Consider the following 22,848-nt stretch of genomic DNA (forward strand, 5'->3'; position numbering starts at 1 on the left):
CGATCCGCCTGCCTCAGCCTCCAAAGTGCTGGGATTACAGGCATGAACCACTGTCCTAAGCCTGTATTTTTTAGTAGAGACGGGGTTTTGTCATGTTGGCCAGGCTGGTCTCAAACTGGTGACCTTGTTGCTATGTTTAATAGCAACCCAGTTTCTTTTTTTTCGTTTTTGAGATGGAGTCTTGCTCTTGCTCAGACTGGAGTGCAGTGATGTGATCTTAGTTCACTGCACCCTCCGCCTCCCAGGTTCAAGCAATTCTCCTGCCTCAGCCTCCTGAATAGCTGGGATTACAGGTGTGCATCACCACCACACCCAGCTAATTTTTGTATTTTTAGTAGAGGCGGGGTTTCACCATGTTGGCCAGGCTAGTCTTGAACTCCTGACCTCAAGTGATCTGCCCACCTCGGCCTCCCAAAGTGCTGGGATTACAGGTGTGAGCCATTGGGCCCTGCCGCAAGCCAATTTCATCTTGGTAATTAGGTTCAGATGCTCCAGCCAACACAGCAACTCCCTTCTTTCCCTGTTGCTTCAGAGGCATGAGAAGCCTCAAGTGGCTGAGTGGAGGTCTTAGCTTCCAGTTCAATGAAATCACTGTTGTGTCTCCTGGTGGAAGCATTCCTCTTCTTGGAAAAAAGACCCCTACACCAGCGGAGCATAAGATCATGAGGGTAGGAAATAAAAATTTTGCTAGTTGGTTACTAGGGGTAATAGTGAATAGTGCCATTTGCATTTCTACTTCCTTGATTCCTGGACCTGTGAATCCTGGCTGTGGGAGAAATCACACCATATATTAAATGCAGATTCAGAGAATATTCAGACTCCTTCAGGACATTGCCCCAGCCCGACAAGCTATTGTTGGCAAGTTATAGTTGACACTGTAACTGAGTCTTCAAAAAGCCATTCCACAGTTACATCAAGCCAGCTGCCTGATGATGGTGAGGAACATGGTAAGACTTGCGAACATGGTGAGACTTGTGAATTCCATGAGTATGAGCCCATTACCCCACTCCTTTTGCTGTGAAATAAATTCCTTGGTCAGAAGCAATGCTTTGTGGAATACCATAACGGTGGATTTCCTTTGTTGCATAGCCCATATATTCATTCCTTTACTTTCAGCTATTCTTCTCTTTTTTGAGGGAGAATCTCGCTCTCTCTCTCAGGCTAGAGGCTGGAGTGCAGTGGCACAATCTCGACTCACTGCAACCTCCACCTCCTGGGTTCAAGTGATTCTCCTGCATCAGCCTCCCGAGGCGCTGGGATTACAGGCTTGTGCCACCATGCCCAGCTAATTTTTGTGTTTTATTTATTTATTTTTAGACGAAGTCTTGCTCTTTTTGCCCAGGCTGGAGTGCAGTTGTGCAATCTCAGCTCACTATAACCTCTGCCTCCTGGGTCCAAGTGATTCTCCTGCCTCAGCCTCCCAAGTAGCTGGGATTACAGGCACCGGCCACCATGCCTGGTTAATTTTTGTGTTTTTAGTAGAGATGGGGTTTCACCATGTTGGCCAAGCTGGTCTCCAACTCCTGACCTCAGGCGATCCGCCTGCCTCAGCCTCCGAAGTGCTGGGATTACAGGCATGAACCACTGTGCTAAGTCTGTATTTTTTAGTAGAGACGGGGTTTTGTCATGTTGGCCAGGCTGGTCTCAAACTCATGACCTCAGGTGATCCACCTGCCTTGGGCTCCCAGAGTGCTGGGATTACAGGCATGAGCCACCACATCTGGCCTATTATTTCTATTTCTCCCTATTTGTCACTGATTTCTACCCACACACTGTTCTGGTCCAGGTTGCTTGCAGCAATATTGGTCTAGCAAATCTCCCCATTAGTCTTTTCCCATTCATGTAGCATATGGTTATATTGGTACTGAACTCATGGGGTATCTCAACCACTACACAGTGCATCTGCATTCACTGTCAACCCCAATTTTGTCAGATGGGGTGAAGGTACAATCTATCTCAATGGGCCCATAGGAATTTTGGCATATATATATAATTTTAAAGTATAGTTACAGATTCTTGCTAAGGATCATCTCTGCTTCCAGCACCTGCAGTTGTAACCCTGGTCCTGGGACCACTGCAGCAAGCAGGAAAAAAGACAGTTTAGGTAATATAGGGGAGAACTGTGTAGTAATATTAGCATCCGCCCCATCGCCTTTACACATCATCTCTTGGAAAAGTGGAGGAATCTCGTAATCTATCTAGCAAGAACATTCCATTGATTGTGTTCATGTTGATTGTGAGCACATGTTTGGGAAGGTGTGTAAGCCAGCTCTTTAGGCCCATTTTTTGAGACAGAGTCTGGATCTGTTTCCCAGGCTGCAGTGTAGTGGTGTGACCTTGGCTCACTGCAGCCTGAAGCAGTTCTCCCACTTCAGCCTCCTGAGTAGCTGGGACTAAAGGTATGCACCATGACGGCTAGTTAATTGTTGTATTTTTTGTAGAGATGTGGTCTCCCTATGTTGCCCATTCTGGCCTCAGATTCTTGAGTTCAAGTGATCTTCCCACCTCAGACCCCCAAAGTGTTGATATTACAGGCATGAGCCACGTTGCCCACTTTCTGTTCTCTATTTTTTTTGATACAGAGTCTCATTCTGTTGCCCAGGCTGGATTGCAGTGGTGCGATTTTGGCTTACCACAGCCTTCACCTCCCGGGTTCCAATGCCATCACGCCCAGCTAATTTTTATATTTTTAGTAGAGACAGTGTTTCGCCATGTTGGTCAGGCTGGTCTTGATCACCTCAGGTGATCTGCCTGCCTTGGCCTCCCAAATTGCTGGGATTACAGACATGAGCCACCATGCTCGGCCTTTCCTGTCTCTCTCTCTCTCTCTCATTATTATTAATATTTTAGTGACAGGATCCTGCTATGTTGCCAAGGCTAATCTTAAACTCTTAAGCTCAAGGGATCATCCCAAGTCAGCCTCCCAAAGTGCTGAGATTATAGGCGTGAGCTACTGCATCCGGCCTTTGACAAATGTTTCAATTGTTCATTCCAATTCTCTGTCAGACTACCACTCTGAGGAAGATACACAAGATAATATGTCCATTTGGTGTTTTATCTTTTTGCCCATTGTTGTATTCTATGTGCTATAAGGCGTGCTCCTTGGTCTGAAGAAATATAACATGACAGTCTAAATGGGTATAGTATCTTCTGTTCTGTTTCTTTTCTTTTCCCTTCTTTTCTTTCTTTTTCGAGACAGAGTCTTGCTCTGTAACCAAGGTGGAGAGCAGTGGTGCTATTAGGGCTCACTGCAGCCTTGACCTGAACTACAGGCACGTGCCACCATGCCTAGCTAATTCTTTATAGTTTTTGTAGAGATGGACCCTCCCTATGTTCTCCAGGCTGGTCTTGAACTCCTAGCCTCAAGCAGTCCTCCCTTCTTGGCCTCCCAAAGTGCTGGGACTACAGGCATGAGACCCTGTGCTCGGTCATGAGAGCTGTTCATAGGGTACCGTCCTTGCAGCAGTAGGATCTGTCAGTTCCTCTGGTGGTTCCAGAGTTGGCCGTAGAGGAAATGCTGGTACGATGAGTACTGCCTTACAAGCCTCCAGTATGCTATCGTATGAACGGTTTCCATTATATTATGGAACTCTTCTGGGCATTGCCTTCTTTATTAGAATGTTTCTCTAACATCACCTAAGACATTATGGGTATTGCAGCTTTCAAGATTATTTTATATCTTTCATTCACAAAAAAATCACCATACCACCACATCTGGAAATTCTCTGGTCCAAAACCTCAGCTACTGCTGCTGGGTAGCACTCACAGGATTTTGCCACAATCTCCAGTCTTCATAAATAAAGTTGCAGTTATTTTCAAAATCATGTCTGAGTGTGGATCTTATATAAGGGCTCAAAAGCATCAAGAGAGCTTCTGCTATTTGCAATTCGGACATAGCCTGCTTAAATATGGCCTTCCCTTGTGTTGTTGAATGGAGGGAAGCTAACAATATTCTCACGTGTGGAACATGCATCCTGCAAATTACAAGTAACCTGATTAGGTACTGTGTTTCTCGCATAGTACCAGGGATAGTGGGCAGTGATGGCGGTTCATTTTTTTTGTTGTTTGGGGAATGTTAGCAGTGGATCTTGCCCAGGTTATTCCTAAGAATTTCACCATTTGAGTGGGCCCTTGACTTTTTGTTGCATTTATCAACCACCTCTGTCGATGATGTATGGCACTATTGCATTTAAGTCGGTCCTAGCTTGCTCTTCAGTTTTTTGTTTTTTGAGCCAGAGTCTCACTGTGTTGCCCAGATTGGAGTACAGTGGCACAATCACAGCTCACTGCAGCCTCCACATCCCTGCCCCAAGTGATCCTCCCACCTCAGCCTCCCAGGTAGCTAGGATCACAGGTGTGTGCCACCACACCCACTAATTTTTTATCTTTGGAGAGACAGGGTCTCACTATGTTGCCCAGGCTGGTCTTGAACTCCTGGGCTCAAGCAACCCTCCTGCTTCTGCCTCTCAAAGTGCTGAGATTACAGGCAAGAGCCACCATGCCTGACTGAGAACCGTAGCTTTGTAGTAAGTGTTGAAATTAGGCACTATAAATCCTCTAGCTTTTTTCTTCCTTTTCAGAATTGCTTTGGCTGTTCTAGGCTCTTTACATTTCCATATGAATTTTAGAAGCAACTTGTCAATTTCTTTCTTGATTTCTTTCTTTCTTTTTTTTTTTGCGACAGAGTTTCACTCTTGTTGCCCACGCTAGAGTGCAATGGCGTGATCTCGCTCACCACAACCCCTGCCTCCCAGGTTCAAGTGATTTTTCTGTCTTAGCTTCCCGAGTAGCTGGGATTACAGACATGTGCCACCACGCCTGACTAATTTTTATTTTTAGTAGAGACTGGGTTTCTCCATTTTGGTCAGGCTGGTCTCAAACTCCTGACCTCAGGTGATCCACCCGCCTCAGCCTCCCAAAGTGCTGGGATTACAGGTGTGAGCCACCATGCCCAGCCGTGAATTTCTAATTATTAAATTTGTTTTGTTGTGATCAGTGTTGTTTGTAATTTATGTATCTTAAGGAACCTACTGAGGTTGGCTTTTTGGGACCTAGTATTTGACCAAGTTTTGTGAATATTTTATGTGCATTTGAGAAAAAGTATATTCTATATGATCAGGGTGTGGTGTTCAATATATATATGTATATCCAAAAGGTCAACCTTACTGATTATGTGGTTTAGGTCTTTTATATTATTACTTATTTTTTGTCCATTTAATCTGTCTCATTCTGTGAATGGTATGTTAAAATCTCCCATTAGAGAATATTTCTATTTCTTTTTGCATTCTTGTGGTTTTTGACTTATGTAGGCTGTTGCTGTTACTTCATTGTTTGCATTTGGTAATTTTTTTTTTTTGAGATGGAGTCTCACACTACTGTCTGGGCTGGAGTGCAGTGGTGTGATCTCGGCTCACTGCAACCTTAGCTTCCAAGGTTCAAGTGATTCTCCTGCCTCAGCCTGGATTACAGGCGCCCACCACCATACCCGCTAATTTTTTGTATTTTTAGTAAACATGGGGTTTCACTGTGTTGGCCAGGCTGGTCTCAAACTCCTGACCTCATGATCCGCCCACCTCGGCCTCCCAAAGTGCTGGGATTATAGGCGTGAGCCACCGTGCCCGGCTGGTAAATTTTTAAAAAATGTTTTTGGCTGGGCACGGTGACTCAAGCCTGTAATCCCAGCACTTTGGGAGGCCGAGGCGGGTGGATCACGAGGTCAAGAGATCGAGACCATCCTGGTCAACATGGTGAAACCCCGTCTCTACTGAAAATACAAAAAATTAGCTGGGCATGGTGGTGCGTGCCTGTAATCCCAGCTACTCGGGAGGCTGAGGCAGGAGAATTGCCTGAACCCAGGAGGCGGAGGTTGCAGTGAGCCGAGATCGCACCACTGCACTCCAGCCTGGGTAACAAGAGCGAAACTCTGTCTCAAAAAAAAAAAAAAAGTTTTTATGGATTTAGAGGATACAAGTACAGCTTTATTCCATGCATATATTGTAGAGTGGTGAAGTCTGGGCTTTTAGTGTCACCACCACCTGAATAGGGTACATTAAATCAGATGATTAAATAAAGCTCCAGGCTGGGCTTGGTGGCTCACACCTGTAATCCCAGCACTTTGGGAGGCTGAGGTGGGTGGAACACCTGAGGTCAGGAGTTCGAGACCAGCCTGGCCAACATGGTGAATCCCTGTCTCTCTCTACTAAAAATACAAAAAAAAAAAAAAAAATTAGCCAAATGTGGTGGCGAGTGCCTGTAATCCAAGCTACTAGAGAGGCTGAGGCAGGAGAATCGCTTGAACCCAGGAGTTGGAGGTTGCAGTGAGCTGAGATCACACCACTGCACTCCAGCCTGGGCAAGAAGAGTGAAACTTTGTCTTGAAAAACAAAAACAAAAACAAAACTCCAGAGTCTTGTACTATAATACCTCAATGTCTAGTTACTATATATTTTTTGAGACAGGGTCTCACTCTTGTCACCCAGGTTAGAGTGCAGTGGCAGGAAGTCGGCTCACTGGAGCCTTGACTGCTCGGGCCAAGGTGCTTCTCCCACCTCAGCCTCCCAAGTAGCTGGGACCACAAGTGTATGCCACCACACCCGGCTAATATTTTGTATTTTTAGTAGACACGGGGTTTTGCCATGTTGCCGAGGCTTGTCTTAAACTTCTAGGCTCAAGTGATCTGCCTGCCTCGCCTCCTGAATTGCTGGGATACAGGAGTGAGCTACATCGCCCAACCAAGTTACTGTTTACTCATTATACAAAGATCCAAAAGTTATATGTTATATCAAGAACCAGGAATATTTCAATTTGAATGAGAAAAGCAATCAATGGGTGCCAGCACTGAGGTAATACAGAGTTTAGAATTACCTGACAAGGATTTTAAAGTAGCCATCATAAAAATACTTCAACAATTATGAACACACTCACATTTTTTTAGAAAGTTTCCATAAATAAATCCTCAGCGAAGAAATAAAAGACATAAAAATAAAAGACATGTGCCACATGTTGAGCTGGGTGGATCATTTGAAGTCAGGAGTTCAAGACCAACCTGGGCAACATGGTGAAACCCCATGCATCTGGCAGACAGAGGGAGAATCTGTCTGAAACAAACACAAGCAAAAAGACATAAAAAGTAACCAAATTGAAATTTTAGAGCTTAAAAATACAATAATCAAATGGAAACTCAGAAATGGACTTGACAGCAGAATGTGGATGACAAAGGAATCAGGGAACTTGAGCATAGAAAAAAACCCTGCATTATCTATATATAAATGAGTGACTGAATATGATGTTGTGAACCATGACACTAGTCTAGATATCTAGACTTGGGTTCCAGGTATGGCTTTCTCTAATTCCAAACCAAGTGCCCTGGATATTATTCTTATTCTCTATTCTCTTGACTTTGTTTATTTGTTATTATTATTATTATTATTTTTTTAATTAATTTATTTTTTTTTTTTGAGACGGAGTTTCGCTCTTGTTACCCAGGCTAGAGTGCAATGGCGCAATCTCGGCTCACCGCAACCTCCGCCCCCTGGGTTCAGGCAATTCTCCTGCCTCAGCCTCCCGAGTAACTGGGACTACAGGCACGCGCCACCGTGCCCAGCTAATTTTTTGTAATTTTTAGTAGAGACGGGGTTTCACCATGTTGACCAGGATGGTCTCGATCTGTTGACCTCGTGATCCACCCGCCTCGGCCTCCCAAAGTGCTGGGATTACAGGTGTTATTATTTTTAAAACTTTTATTTTAGGTTTGGGGTACTGTATTAGTCTGTTCTCACACTCCTATAAGGAACTATGTGGGTAATTTTATAAAGAAACGAGGTTTAATTGGCTCATGGTTCTGCAGGCTGGACAGGCTTCTGCTTCTGGGGAAGACTCAGGAAACTTACAATCGTGGCAGAAGGTGAGGGGAAGCCAGACATGTCTCGCATGGCAGCAGGAGAGAGAGAGCAAAGGGGAAGTGCCACATGCTAAACAACCAGATCTTGTGAGAACTCAATCACTATCACAAGAATAAGGGGGAGGCTGGGCGCGGTGGCTCACACCTGTAATCCCAGCACTTTGGGACACTGAGGCCGGTGGATCACCTGAGGTCGGGAGCTTGAGACCAGCCTGGCCAACATGGTGAAACCTTGTTTTTACTAAAAATACAAAAAAATAGCCAGGTGTGGTGGTGTGCGCCTGTAATCCCAGCTGCTTAGGAGGCTGAGGCAGGAGAACCGCTTGAACCCCCGAAGCGGAGGTTGCAGTGAGCCGAGATCATGCCACTGCACTCCAGCCTTGGCAACAAAAGCAAAACTGTGTCTCACACACAAAAAACAAGAGCAAGGGGGAAATCCACCCCCATGTTCCAGTCACTTCCTATCAGGCCCCTCCTCCAATGCTGAAGATCATAATTCAACATGAGATTTGGATGGGGACACAGAGCCAAGCCATATCAGGAACATGTGCAGATTTATTAGACATTTGGTAAATTTTTGTCCAACCCTTTAATTTTAGGCTATTGCATGACTGTTTTACATGACATGTCTCTTGTTTGCAGCATAGTGCTGGGCTTTGCTTTATGTGGCAATGTTAGGCCCTTTTTATTTTATTTATGTGTTATTTGTGTGTATTTTTATTTCATTACTCATCTAAATATTGCTGACCTATCAGTAGAACCGCCAGACATAGGTACTAGTAATTAAATGCGGTTGTCTTTGATACTTTGCTGACTTTACATGGAAAACATAGCTTTTACATATTTTTAGTTTTTAAAATTTTTATTTTTCAGTTTATGTTTTATTTCAGTAGGTTTTGGGGAACAGTTGGTGTTCGGTTACATGAATAAGTTCTGTAGCGATGATTTCTGCATTTTGGTGTACCCATCACCCAAGCAATAGACCCAATATGTAGTCTTTTATCCCTCACCCCCCACCCTTTCTTCTCAGTCCCCAAAGTCCATTGTATCATTCTTTTTTTGTCTTTTTGTCCCGCCCCCAATTGTATCATTCTTATGCCTTTGTGTTCTCATAGCTTAGCTTTAATATTTTATTTAAAATATTATTGTTTCTGTACTATTATTTTAAATAAATAGAGATGGTGTCTTCCTATGTTGGCCAGGGTGGTCTTGAACTCTTGGCCTCAAGCAGTCCTCCAGACTCAGCTTCCCAAAGTACTAGGATTATAGGTGTGAGCTACCACATTTGGCCCCCTTTTTCGTTTAATAAGTGAATTAAGCCCATTCATATTTATTCGCATTACTGTTAGCTTGATCTCAATTCTCTCATTATTTTATGTTGTAATTATTGTGTGTATATATTACATTTACTGTATCTCTCTCTCTCTCTCTCTCTCTCTCTCTCTTTCTCTCCCCCCCCACCTCTCTTTCTTCTTTTTGAGACAGAGTCTCACTCTGTCACCCAGGCTGGAGTGTAGTAGCATGATCTTGGCTCAATGCAACCTTGGCCTCCCCAGTTGAAGTCATTCTCCTGCCTTAGCCTCCCAAGTAGCTGGGATTACAGGCACACACCACTACACCTGGCTAATTTTTTAAATTTTTAGTAGAGACAGGGTTTCGCCATATTGGCTGGGCTGGTCTCAAACTCCCGACCTCAGGCGATCTGCCTGTCTGGGCCTCCCAAAGTGCTGGGATTACAGGTGTGAGCCACCACACCCGGCCAAAACATGATTGACTTTGATGAGTTGACTTTGTGTCCTGAAGTCATGCTAAGAGCTTCTTTGTAGATTGGGATTTTCTACATGGACAATCATGTTGTGTGAGAACAGAGACAGTTTTATTTATTCTTTCCAACTGGTTATATGGCTTTTATTTCCTTTTTCTTGCCTGATTTCACTAAAGTAGGACTTTGAATAGGATTTTGATTTTGAATAGGATTCAAAAAGTGGCCATCTCTTGCCTTTTTCCTGATCTTCTGGGGAAAGCATTTAGTCTCTTTCATTACATATGATGTTAGCTGTAGGTTTTTGGTAGATGATCTTTATCAGTTAAGGAAGTTTCCTTCTATTCCTAGTTTGATGAGAGTTTTTGTCAGGATGAATGTTGAATTTTGTCAAATGACTTTTCTCTATCAGTTGAGGATTGTGTGGTTTTTCTGTTGTAGTTTCTTAATATGGGGATTATATTGATTGATTTGAAAATGCTCAGCCAGCCTTGCATTCTCTGGATAAACACCAACTCATCGTGCTATGTGTTTACATATGTTGCTTGATTCGATTTGCTTATACTTGTTGAGGCTTTTTACTTCTCTGTTTATGAGGGATATTGGACTGCAATTTTCTTTTCTTGTCATGTCTTTGTCTGATTTTGTAATCAGGATAATGGTGGCTTCATAAAATGAGAAGTGTCCTTGTCTAGAAAATGGAAGAGGAAGAATTGTTTAGAATTGATGTATTCATTAAATATTTGGTGGAATTTACTAGTGAAACTATCAAGGACTGGGAATTTCTTTTTTGGAAGGTTTTAAATTACAAATTCAGTTTCTTTTTTTTTTCTTCTATTCATTCACCTAATACACTTAAGAAATTCAGTTTCTTTAATTGATATTCCATTAAGTCGTCTCTTTTTCTTTGGTAAGTTTTGGTATTTTGTATATTTCATGGAATTGGTCCATTTCATCTGAGTTGGTGAATTTATGTGAATAAAGGTGTTCATGGTATTCTCTTACTCTCATTTTAATGTCTTTGGGGATAGATAGTAATATCTCTTCCATTTCTTTTTTTTTTTTTTTGAGATGGAGTTTTGCTCTTGTTACCCAGGCTGGAGTGTGCTGGTGCAATTTTGGCTCACTACAACCTCTGCTTCCTGGGTTCAAGCAATTCTCCTGCCTTAGCTTCCTAAGTAGCTGGAATTACAGGCCCGCACCACCACACTGGGCTAATTTCTTACCTATCACTTTAAACTAGAAATGGCACTGTTACTTGAAACTGACTCCCTTCCTACATTCCAAGACTCTACACTTCCCTGGTTTTATTTCTACCCTTTATTTATTTATTTATATTTTTGAGACAGAGTTTTGCTCTTGTTGCCTGGGCTGGAGTGCAATAGCGTGATCTTGGCTCATCGCAACCTGTGCCTCCCAGGTTCAAGCAATTCTTCTGCCTCAGCCTCATGGGTAGCTGGGATTACAGGCATGCACCACCATGCCAGGCTAATTTTGTATTTTTAGTAGAGATGGAGTTTCTCCATGTTGGCCAGGCTGGTCTGTAATGCCTGACCTCAGGTGATCCGCCTGCCTTGGCCTCCCAAAGTGCTGGGATTACAGGCGTGAGCCACCACGACTGTCCCAGAAGCACATTTAAAATAAAGAGACTAGATGGGCAGGGTGGCTCACGCCTGTAATTCCAGTACTTTGGGAGGCTGAGGTGGGGGGATCACAAGGTCAGGACCTCAAGACCAGCCTTGCCAACACGATGAAACCCTGTCTCTACTAAAAATACAAAAATTAGCTGGTTGTGGTGGCAGGCGCCTGTAATTCCAGCTACTTGGGAGACTGAGGCAGGAGAATCGCTTGAACCCAGGTGGTGGAGGTTGCAGGGAGCTGAGATCGTGCCACTGCACTCCAGCCTGGGCAACAGATCAAGACTCTATCTAAAAAAAAAATTATTAGTCTGTTCTTGCATTGCTATAAAGAAATACCTGAGACTGGGTAATTTATAAAGAAAGGAGGTTTAATTGGCTCATGGTTCTGCAGGCTGTACAGAAAGCATAATGGCTTCTGCTTTGGGGGAGGCATCAGGAAACTTCCAATCATGGCAGCAGGGAAGGAAGAAGCAGGAACTTTTTTTTTTTGAGACAGAGTTTCACTCTTGTTGCCCAGGCTGGAGTGCAATGTCATGATCTCAGCTCACTGCAACCTCCGCCTCCCGGGTTCAAGCGATTCTCATGCCTCGGCCTCCCGAGTAGCTGGGACTACAGGTATGCACCACCACGACCTGCTAATTTTTGTATTTTTAGTAGAGACGGGGTTTCCCCATGTTGGCCAGGCTGGTCTTGAACTCCTGACCTCAGGTGATCCACCCTCCTCAGCCTCCCAAAGTGCTGGGATTACAGGCGTGAGTCACCGCGCCCAGAGAGCAGGCACATCTTACATGGCCAGAGCAAGAGGAATTGGGGTGCAGGCGCCACACACTTTTAAACAACCAGATCTCACGAGAACTCACTATGGGGATGACAGCACCAAGGGAGGATGGTGTTAAACCATAGAAACCACTCCTATGATCCAGTACCCTCCCACCAGGCTCCACCTCCAACATGGGGATTATATGAGATTTGGGTGGGGACACAGATCCAAGCCATATCAGTAATTTACTTTGCAACCTTCATAGCATATAGGTGTCCCCTCAAACTCTGTACTTGGTGCTTCTCTCAAACTGTGCTCTTTCTTAGCTATCCACTTTATTCTAGTCGCTTCAGCTAGTACTGAAGTGATCTTACCCCCAAACTTTGGCCTCTGCTAGCCTTCTCTCCTCAGCTCCAGCTGGACATCTCTGACAGTATGTTCCATAAACACTCAAAAATCTATGTCAGTTTTTCTTCCATCAACTCATTGTCTCTCCTGTTTTGATAATGTCTATATATGGCTCCAGCCTCATCCCAGCTGAAAATGCAGTTACCTGGGAGCAATACTGTCTCCCTTTCTCCCACAGAACAGCACTTCTGTATCGTTTATAACTATAAATATATTTCATTTGTTTTGAGACTGGGCCTCTCTGTTGCTCAGGCTGGAGTGCAATGGTGCAATCTCAGCTCACTGCAACCTCCACCACCCAGATTCAAGCAATTCTCCTGCCTCAGCCTCCCTAGTAGCTGGGATTGCAGGTGCCTGCCACCATGCCTGGCTAATTTTCTTTCTTTTTTTTTTTTTTTTTGGTATTTTTAGTATAGATGGAGTTTTACCATGTTGGCCAGGCTGATCTTGAAATCTGACTTCAAGTGATCCACCTGCCTTGGCCTCCCAAAGTGCTAGGATTACAGACGTGAGCCACCACGCCTGACCAGCTTCTCCATTTTTTAACCTAGCAGTTTGCACACGTCCAGGCACATCGTGTTTGTCTTTTTATTAGTTTTACAGAAAAATGCTTACCCAGACACATAGTATTAACTCAGGAGTGTAGTGGTCTTTTCTTAATGCATTAATAAATTACACAGTAATAGAGCTGTTCAGGGTCCCCCTCCCCACCCCAAAAGTATATCAAGCAAGACACGAAATCAGGTATCCGGTGTAGCTCTTTTCGGTCAACTCTCAACAGGGCTCCACTGAGAAGATTAGTTCCTGCTCATCTTTTTCATGCATCCCATTCTGATCATTGGAGATTGTTATTACAGGGATCCGTGTCATTCGAGGATGTGGCTGTGGATTTCACCCGACAAGAGTGGCACAGACTGGACCCTGCTCAGAGGACCATGCACAAGGATGTGATGCTGGAGACCTACAGCAACCTGGCATCTGTGGGTGAGGATGACTGTGTGACTCCTGGGAGCGTGTGTTTCCTTTCTTGGTTGCTGTAACATGTGCGGCCTTGCGAGGGTTTAACGATATCGAGAGTCACAGATGAGTGATCAGTTTAGGGCACCAGGAAGAATGTGTGTGTTCTTACTTCCCCAGTGAAAGGTTTAAATGGGCCCCCTTCCTTGTGCAGCTCATGAAGATGCACCTTCCTCCTCCATCAGAGGCCCTAGAACTCAGACAACTTGGCCCACGTCCTGTGCCATTTCCCATTAACAGGCCTCTGCGTGGCCAAACCAGAGATGATCTTCAAGTTGGAGCGAGGAGAAGAGCTGTGGATATTAGAGGAGGAATCCTCAGGCCATGGTTACTCAGGTAAGTGAGCAAGAACTGGACATATGGAAAATAGGGGAAATAAGAGCACAGGAATTCAGGTCAAATGGTATCCTTGTGCAACATTTTCTATGAATATCTTTTTAGAGGTCCCCGCTGTTTGAAAATAAGAGGGACAGAAGGTCTACATGCTTCAGATACCAAAATTACACAGCGTAATATTGCACTCAAACTTCAGTGCTTTCTCCTGTTTTATCTTGATTTTTTTTTTTTTTTGTTCTGATGGAGTCTTACTCTGTCACCCAGGCTGGAGTGCAGTGGTACGATCTCAGCTCACTGCAACCTCTGCCTCCCAGGTTCAAGTGATTCTCCTGCCTCAACCTCCCGAGTAGCTGGGATTACAGGCATGTGCCACCATGCCCGGCTAATTTTTGTACTCTTAATAGAGACAGGATTTCACCACGTTGGCCAGGCTGGGCACAAACTCCTGACCTCAGGCAATCCGCTCACCTTGGTCTCCCAAAGTACTGGGATTACAGGCATAAGACACCACACCCAGCCTTTATCTTGATTTTTAAAAGTTATTTACCACTCCTATTTATCTCTGCCTCATCTTAAACATTTATTCTTTTATTTTTTTGAGACAGAGTCTTGCTCTGTTGCCCAGGCTGGAGTGCAGTGGTGCAATCATGGCTCACTGCAGCCTCATTGCCCGTTTTTTGGTTTTTGTTTTTGTTTTGAGACGGAGTCTTGCTCTATTACCAGACTGGAGTGCAGTGGCACGATCTTGGCTCACTGCAGCCTCCGCCTCCTGGGTTCAAGTGATTCTACTGCCTCAGCCTCCCAAGTAGCTGGGACTACAGATGCATACCACCACATCCAGCTAATATTTGTATTTTTTCGTAGAGATGAGGTTTCACCATGTTGGCCAGGATGGTCTCAATCTCTTGACCTTGTGATCTGCCTGCCTCTGCCTCACAAAGTGCTGGGATTACAGGTGTGAGTCACTGCTCCTGGACCCTCACTGCCCAGTTTTAAGCAATCTTTGCACTGCAGCCTCCCTAGTAGCTGGAACTACAGGTGCACACAACCACGCCTGTCTGATTTTTGTATTTATTTTATTTTATTTTTTTGTAGAGACAGAGTATCTCACCATGTTGCCCAGGCTGGTCTTGAACTCCTGGGCTTAAGTGATCCACCTGCCTTGGCCTCCCAAAGTGCTAGGATCAGAGGCATGAGCCACCACACTTGGCAACATTTATTCCTCCTTCCCTCCATTGCCTTGGATGCTTTCTGTTGTCAGGCATTTATTCATATATTCATTTAGTCATCTGCGAAACTTTAAATGAGTATCAGTTATATGCTGGGTATGTTCTAGGTATGGGAAACTGGTAGTGAATAAAATAGTATCTCTGTTCTCTTGGAACTTACAATATAGTAGGGGAAAGTGACCAGAAACAAACAAATACATCATATGTTTGATGGTGAAAAGGAAATCAGTGCAAGGTAAGAAGGACAGATACTGATATGTGCTTTTAGGAAATAGAGTTTTTTGTTTGTTTTGTTTTTTCAGACAGAGTCTCACTCTGTCAACCAGGCTAGAGTGCAGTGGCACAATTTCAGCTCACTGCAATCTCTGCTTCCTGAGTTCAAGCAATTCTCTTGCCTCAGCCTCCTGAGTAGCTGGGATTACAGGTGGGCACTGCCATACCCAGCTAATTCTTATATTTTTGGTAGAGACAGAGTTTCACCATGTTGGGCAGGCTGGTCTCAAACTCCTGACTTCAAGTGATCCACCTGCCTTGGCCTCCCAAAGTGCTTGGATTACAGGTGTGAACCACCATGCCTGGCTGGAATAGAGTTTAATTTTATACTGTGATAAGAGAAGCCAGTTTGGGGTTTTACATAAAAGAGTGACATGCTGTGGTTTGTTTTTAAAGGATCTCTCTCACTGCTGTGTGGCAATGGTTCTGTTGGGGATAATGCCCTCAGGCATGATAATGACCTTCTTTACCATCAGAAGATTCAAACATTGGATCAAAATGTTGAATATAATGGATGTAGGAAAGGCTTTCATGAGAAAACAGGCCTTGTTAGACATAAAAGAACACCCACAGGAGATAAAAACTTTGAATGTCATGAATGTGGGAAAGCTTACTGCAGGAAATCAAACCTTGTTGAACATCTGAGAATACACACAGGAGAGAGACCTTATGAATGCAGTGAATGTGCAAAAACCTTCAGTGCAAGATCATACCTCATTGCCCATCAGAAAACCCACACAGGAGAGAGGCCTTTTGAGTGTAATGAATGTGGGAAATCTTTCGGCAGGAAGTCACAACTCATCCTACATATGAGAACACACACTGGAGAGAGACCCTATGAATGCACTGAATGTGGGAAAACCTTTTCTGAGAAAGCAACCCTCACAATTCATCAAAGAACTCACACAGGGGAGAAACCCTATGAATGTAGTGAATGTGGAAAAACATTTCGTGTAAAGATATCCCTTACCCAACACCACAGAACTCACACAGGGGAAAAACCTTATGAATGTAGGGAGTGTGGGAAAAATTTCCGTGCCAAGAAATCCCTAAATCAGCATCAAAGAATTCACACAGGTGAGAAACCTTATGAGTGTGGTGAATGTGGGAAATTCTTCCGAATGAAGATGACTCTCAATAATCATCAGAGAACTCACACAGGTGAAAAGCCCTATCAGTGTAATGAATGTGGAAAATCTTTTAGGGTGCACTCATCTCTTGGGATCCATCAGAGAATTCACACAGGAGAGAAACCTTATGAATGTAACGAGTGTGGTAATGCTTTCTATGTGAAAGCACGCCTCATTGAACATCAGAGGATGCATTCAGGAGAGAAACCCTATGAATGTAGTGAATGTGGGAAAATCTTCAGTATGAAAAAATCCCTCTGTCAACACCGGAGAACTCACACAGGAGAGAAACCTTATGAATGTAGTGAATGTGGAAATGCCTTCTATGTGAAAGTACGCCTCATTGAACATCAGCGAATTCACACAGGAGAGAGACCCTTCGAGTGTCAAGAATGTGGGAAAGCTTTCTGCCGGAAAGCACACCTCACAGAACATCAAAGAACTCACATAGGCTGGTCCTGGCATTGTGCAATGGAAAAAGCCTCTCCCTGAAGACTTCCCTCACCATTGGATCAAGCTCCTTGGGGCATATGATCACCAGGGCACACAGAGTGTGCCTGTAAAAATTTGGCACGTATATTGTATCAAAATATGTCCTGATCCCCTGAGGGGTTAGCTCATTGTTTTTATTTGGATTTCCCTAATTAGCGGTGTGTGAACATCTTATCTGTTGATTGGCTATTTGAGTTTTTTCTTCTGTGCATTGACTGTTCATGTCCTCTGCTCATTGTTTTCAAATGGGCATTGTTTTCAAATGTTTTCATCTCTTACTTTTTGGTTTAAATGTTGTTGTTTTTTAACATATGAGAATATAAAAATCCTTTTTTTTTCCATCATGTGTGTTGCAAATATCTTCTCCCAGACTGAGATTGGTTCTTTAATTTTGTCATCTCTTTTCTTCTGCTGAAGTTTTATTTATTTATTTATTTGAAATGGAGTCTCACTCTGTTGCCCAGGCTGGAGTGCAATGGCCTGACCTCAGCTCACTGCAACTTCTGCCTCCTGGGTTCATGTGATTCTCCTGCTTCAGCCTCCCAAGTAGCTGGGATTACAGGCACGCACCACCATGCCCTGCTAATTTTTGTAATTTTAGTAGAAACAGGGTTTCACCATGTTGGCCAGGCTGGTCTTGAACTCCTGACCTCAAGTGATCCACCCACTGTGGCCTCCAAAAGTGTTGGGATTGCAGGCGTGAGCCACCATGCCCGGCTAGTTTTATATATTAATATTATCAGTTTCAAGGTGATAATATTCTCCTATACTTTCCTCTAGAGGTTTTCCTTTCAACATTTAGAATTTCAATATCCTGTGAGATTTTTTGGTATAACATGAAGTGTGCAATACTATACTACTATATTGTCTTTATATAATTTGACATAAATGAGATCACACTGTATTTAAAGTTCTGCAGCTTGCTTTTCTCATGTAATGTTACCTTTCCAAGATCTGTCCTTGTTGATAAGTGTGGTTCTGGCTAGTAAATAACTCTCTCCATTCCCCCAGTAAAAGACATTTGTATCTTTTCCGAGCTTAGTGTCTAAATCTAGAAATGGAACTGATTGGTCATAGGATTTAGGCAATGTGCAGGTTATTAAGCGATTGTGTCCTAGCTTCAAACCCACCCTTCTTTACTGTACTTTGTGACTCTACAAACCACATTTTGGCCTTGCTAACTGCTCCCTGTTGGGCCTTGCTAATAAGAGATACTAGATATAAGCTTTGGGGCTGGAGAGGGAAGAAGGGACTTGCTTCTTTTTTTCTGTTCCTATTGGCTTCTTGGTCATTGGAGTGTCTGCTCAGCAGTGCTTCTTCACTCGGGCAACAGCAGTTCATTGTCATAGCAGCACTTTAATATAGTTTGCAGTCTTCCAGCACTCACAGAACCAGCTTTATGGAAGCCCATCCCCTCTGAGACACAAGCATCAGCTGGCTGGCGTCACCTCCTTAAAGATGTGAATTCTAGTCATGTGGGACCCCTCCTCCATTCTTTTAAGTTTTAGTAATTTCAATTTATGGCTGTTTGCAGTGGATCATGCCTGTAATCCCAGCACTTTGGGAGGCCAAGGTGGGTAAATTGCTTGAGCCCAGGAGTCAAGACCAGCCTGGGAAATATGGTGAAACTCGATATCTCTGCAAAAAAATTCAAAACTCAGTTGGGCATGGGAGCACACCTGTGGTCCCAGCTACTTGAGAGTCTGAGGCAGGAGGTTGAGGCTGCAGTAAGCTGTGATTGTGACACTGCACTCCAGCCTGGGTGACAGAGCAAGACCCTGTCTCCAAAAGAAATTTTCAACTTCTTCCCTTTGTTATGCCAGCCCAGCTGTTTCCTGCAGTTGCTATTTCTCTGATAATTTGAATGTTCTCTTTTTGTCTCTTCAGTTACTTGGTTTACAACCTCATAACTAGTTAAGATTGTTTATAAGTTCTTTCTGTTAAAATAACTAGTGTGGTTTTTGTCTCCTAGTTGGGCTCTGATTGATACACAGGTTTTTTTATTTTTTTATTTTTTAAAATTTATTTTATTATTATTTTTAAGACGGGGTCTCAGGCTGGGCGCGGTGGCTCAAGCCTGTAATCCCAGCACTTTGGGAGGTCGAGGCGGGTGGATCACGAGGTCAAGAGATCAAGACCATCCTGGTCAACATGGTGAAACCCCGTCTCTACTAAAAATACAAAAAATTAGCTGGGCATGGTGGCGGGTGCCTGTAATCCCAGCTACTCAGGAGGCTGAGGCGGGAGAATTGCCTGAACCCAGGAGGCGGAGGTTGCGGTGAGCCGAGATCGCGCCATTGCACTCCAGCCCGGGTAACAAGAGCGAAACTCCGTCTCAAAAAAAAAAAAAAAAAAGACGGAGTCTCACCATGTTGGTCAGGCTGGTCTTAAACTCCCAACCTCAGGTGATCCGCCTGCCTTGGCCTCCAAAGTGCTTGGATTACAGGCATGAGCCACCATGCCCGGCCCGATAGGGAGGTTTTTTAAACTTTATTAAGTATTGACATTTTCCCTTCCAAATTGTATATACTCTCATGAGTTATTTGAGAACATTTTCATTTTGCCATTCAGCAGCAGTTACTATCAGTCCTTTAAATTATTGCCAATCTGAAAGGTATGAAATGGCTTTGAGCCTTTGCTTCCATGAATGTGGTTTGTCTTTATTTATTTTATTTTATTTTTACATTTTGAGACAGAGTTTCACTCTTGTTGCCCAGGCTGGAGTGCAATGGCACAATCTCGGCTCACTGCAATCTCTGCCTCCCTGGATCCAGTGATTCTCCTGCCTCAGCCTTCGGAGTAGCTGGGGCTACAGGGGTGCATGACCACACCCAGCTAATTTTTGTATTTTTAGTAAAGATGGGGTTTCTCCATGTTGGCCAGGCTGGTATCAAACTCCGGACCTCAGGTGACCCACCTGCCTTGGCCTCCCAAAGTGCTGGGATTACAGGTGTGAGCCACCGTGCCCAGCCTATTTATTTATTTATTTATTTGAGACACAGTCTCTCTCCATCACTCAGGCTGCAGTGCAGTGGTGCAATCTTGTCTCACTGCAACCTCTGCCTCCTGGGTTCAAATGATTCTCATACCTTAGCCTCCCAAGTAGCTGGGACTATAGGTGCACGCCACCACGCCCAACTAATTTTTATATTTTTACTAGAGATGGGGTTTTGCTATGTTGGCTAGGCTTGTCTCGAATTCTTGACCTCAAATGATTCGCCTGCCTTGGCCTCCCAAAGTGTTGGGATTTTAGGCGTGAGCCACTGCACCCAGCCTATTTATTTTTTAACTTGTCTTTCTTAACCTTCAATAGTATTTTATAGTTTTCTCCAAGAAATTGTCTATGAAAGTTAATCTTTTAGTAGCAGCTTTGCATTTATACAAGTATATACATATATGTTTCAAAATATAATGATGTTATGGGGTTTACATATATACTTATATATAATATTTGTGTCTCTCTCTCACACACACGTCTCCCCACACAACATTTTTGTTTGAGGTGGGCAGTTTTCATTTCATTTTATCCAAATATTTACCACCTTGCTTGTACTTCATTACTTTCTGCATTTCATCTAGAATCATTTTCTTTTTTGCCTGAAAAATACCCCATAGAGTTTCCTTTAGTAAGAGTCTGTTAGTGGTGAGCCTCTCAGTTCCCCTTTCAGGAGTTGGGTCTGGGCTGCCTGGGAGGAAAATGGGAATACTGACCACTAGAGCAAATAAAAGAGTGGTGGTGGGCAACTTGGTCCTCCTGAGGTTTTAGAAATTGTCTTGCCCCATGAAAACGACATGTTCTGAGGCCCCACTCAGGGGTACACTGACTTTCATTAGCTACTGTCACCATCTGTGGTGCTCCCTCACTTGCCAACACTGCAGTGTAGATTTGACTCCCAAGAGCCTATGCATAGTCTCTGCCAATCCTCCAGTAGCCACCATCATAGTAGTTTTTTTTTATGAATGACAACTTTATTTTTCTTACACTTTTAAGGCTGAACCTTCATTTAAATTGAAAAGTATGGTAATTGTATTTACTCATCAAATATTATTAAAGTTTTCTAAAACACAACTTGAAAACATCCAGCATGCAGTTTTAATATCAGTACAATAAATTCAAGACCAAGTACACATGTTACATGCAGCAAGGCTAGATTACAAATTATAGTCGTCATCGTCATCATCATCTTCATCTTCATGTTTTCTTTTCAATGCATTTGGTGATTCATTTGCAGTACTTTGTGATGACACCATATTAGTGGTAATAAGAATGTTTTTGGACCCAATTAATGATGGATTAATGAGAACATTCTGAACTGCTGACGTTGCAGGAATTGAAGCTTTTACAGCTGGAGACTGCAATGTAGGCATCTGTACTGTAAACCTTTGTCCCGTGAGGGACATGGGAGTCCCCACTTTAGTTGAAACAGACATGGTCTGTGGGGTTGGTGTTCCTAGTATGGGAGTACTTGGTCTGCTAGTAACCGAACCAACACTTAACCACGGGACTGTTATTCTTCCTGCAGAATTTGATGCCTTTTTCTGTAAAGATTTCAGCCTATAGTTTGGAGCTGTTAAGCAATACCTATCAGGTGGCAAACTAGGACCTGAATATGGCTTGATTAATGGCAAAAGCGTTTGATTTCTTTGCCTTGCAATATCTTTTTTTTTTTTTTTTTTTTGAGACGGAGTTTCGCTCTTGTTACCCAGGCTGGAGTGCAATGGCACGATCTCGGCTCACCTCAACCTCCGCCTCCTGGGTTCAGGCAATTCTCCTGCCTCAGCCTCCTGAGTAGCTGGTACTACAGGCACCCGCCACCATGCCCAGCTAATTTTTTGTATTTTTAGTAGAGATGGGGTTTCACCATGTTGACCAGGATGGTCTCGATCTCTTGACCTCGTGATCCACCCGCTTTGGCCTCCCAAAGTGCTGGGATTACAGGCATGAGCCACCGCGCCCAGCCTGCCTTGCAATATCTAATAAAAAATCTCTCAGGGGAGGAGAGGTAAAAGAATGGTCAGCGCGGCACTGGATTGCCAATCACACAGCATCTGCATCAACAGTAGCTTTCTTAGCATGGCTTGAATAAATTTTTGCATCATGTAGAATTGTGGTCACATATCGGAAGGCAAACTCCAACATCTGATTTATAACTCTTGGCTCATATTCTGTAATCCCCACATCCTTCAGGATTTGTGCCATCATCTGTGCATCTTTCGGCATGCTCTTGGGAGAAGCCATCTTGCCAGACTCCATGATATCTGATGATCAGACTTCTCGAGCTAAATCAACCACATTAATGTATTTCAGTCCTGATTTTGATGCAAGTTCTTTGCCTAGTGTGGTTTTTCCAATCCCTGGTGTACTGGTGAGCAGGATGTTTGGAAGCAACATGGTCCTCGCTGCGACTGCTCCAATCACCTCGCTCAAGTGCCCTTTGCACTACTCATCATAGTAGTTTTTACTCCCATGAGTCAGCAGTCCAGTGTCTACTAACCCCTCCATTAATTCACGGCAGTTCTTACCACCCCTTTAGGCCAGAGCACAATGTCTGATCACCCACCATTAGCTCACATCATGTCTTATCACCCACTTCACCCTCACTTAGTGTCTGATGATCTTCCATTAGTCAGTATCATGTCTTACTTCCCCCCTTTAGACTTAGCATGGTGACAGCAGCTGACTCCCATTAGCTCACAGCCCCGTGTTTTCTCTTCCTGTTGACCTAATGTAGTGTCTGTTGACTCCATGTTAGTGCTTACCATTTTGTTTGCTAATTCCCCACTGGCTACAGCCTCCCAAGTAGCTGGGACTACAGACACATGCCTCCATGCCTTGCTAATTTTTAAATTTCTTTGTGGAGGCAGGCTCTTGCTTTGTTGCCTAGGCTGGTCTCAAACTCC

General features: G+C 43.7%; 1 protein-coding gene and 1 pseudogene across 3 annotated transcripts in view; one reads left to right on the plus strand and one right to left on the minus strand.

Annotated features, from left to right (window-relative positions):
- Positions 1-17,851, plus strand: part of ZNF157 (zinc finger protein 157) — a 43,394-nt gene extending 25,543 nt beyond the window's left edge. For both annotated transcript variants that reach the window (XM_002762822.6, XM_008989202.5), the window contains exons 3-5: positions 13,328-13,454; positions 13,728-13,823; positions 15,722-17,851. In XM_002762822.6, the coding sequence (XP_002762868.2) occupies positions 13,328-13,454; positions 13,728-13,823; positions 15,722-16,947 (1,449 nt within the window). In that variant the 3' untranslated portion in view covers positions 16,948-17,851. The remainder of the gene's footprint in view (positions 1-13,327; positions 13,455-13,727; positions 13,824-15,721) is intronic.
- A 3,248-nt stretch (positions 17,852-21,099) lies between these two features.
- On the minus strand, positions 21,100-22,337 carry LOC100393041 (transcription initiation factor TFIID subunit 9-like; annotated as a pseudogene). Its single transcript, XR_013531608.1, has 2 exons — positions 21,912-22,337; positions 21,100-21,595 (listed from the first exon to the last, which is right to left on the minus strand). The product of XR_013531608.1 is annotated as a transcription initiation factor TFIID subunit 9-like (transcript).
- Positions 22,338-22,848: the final 511 nt, after the last annotated feature.

Source organism: Callithrix jacchus, chromosome X, assembly GCF_049354715.1.
Source record: "Callithrix jacchus isolate 240 chromosome X, calJac240_pri, whole genome shotgun sequence".
Classification (NCBI taxonomy): domain Eukaryota; kingdom Metazoa; phylum Chordata; class Mammalia; order Primates; family Cebidae; genus Callithrix; species Callithrix jacchus.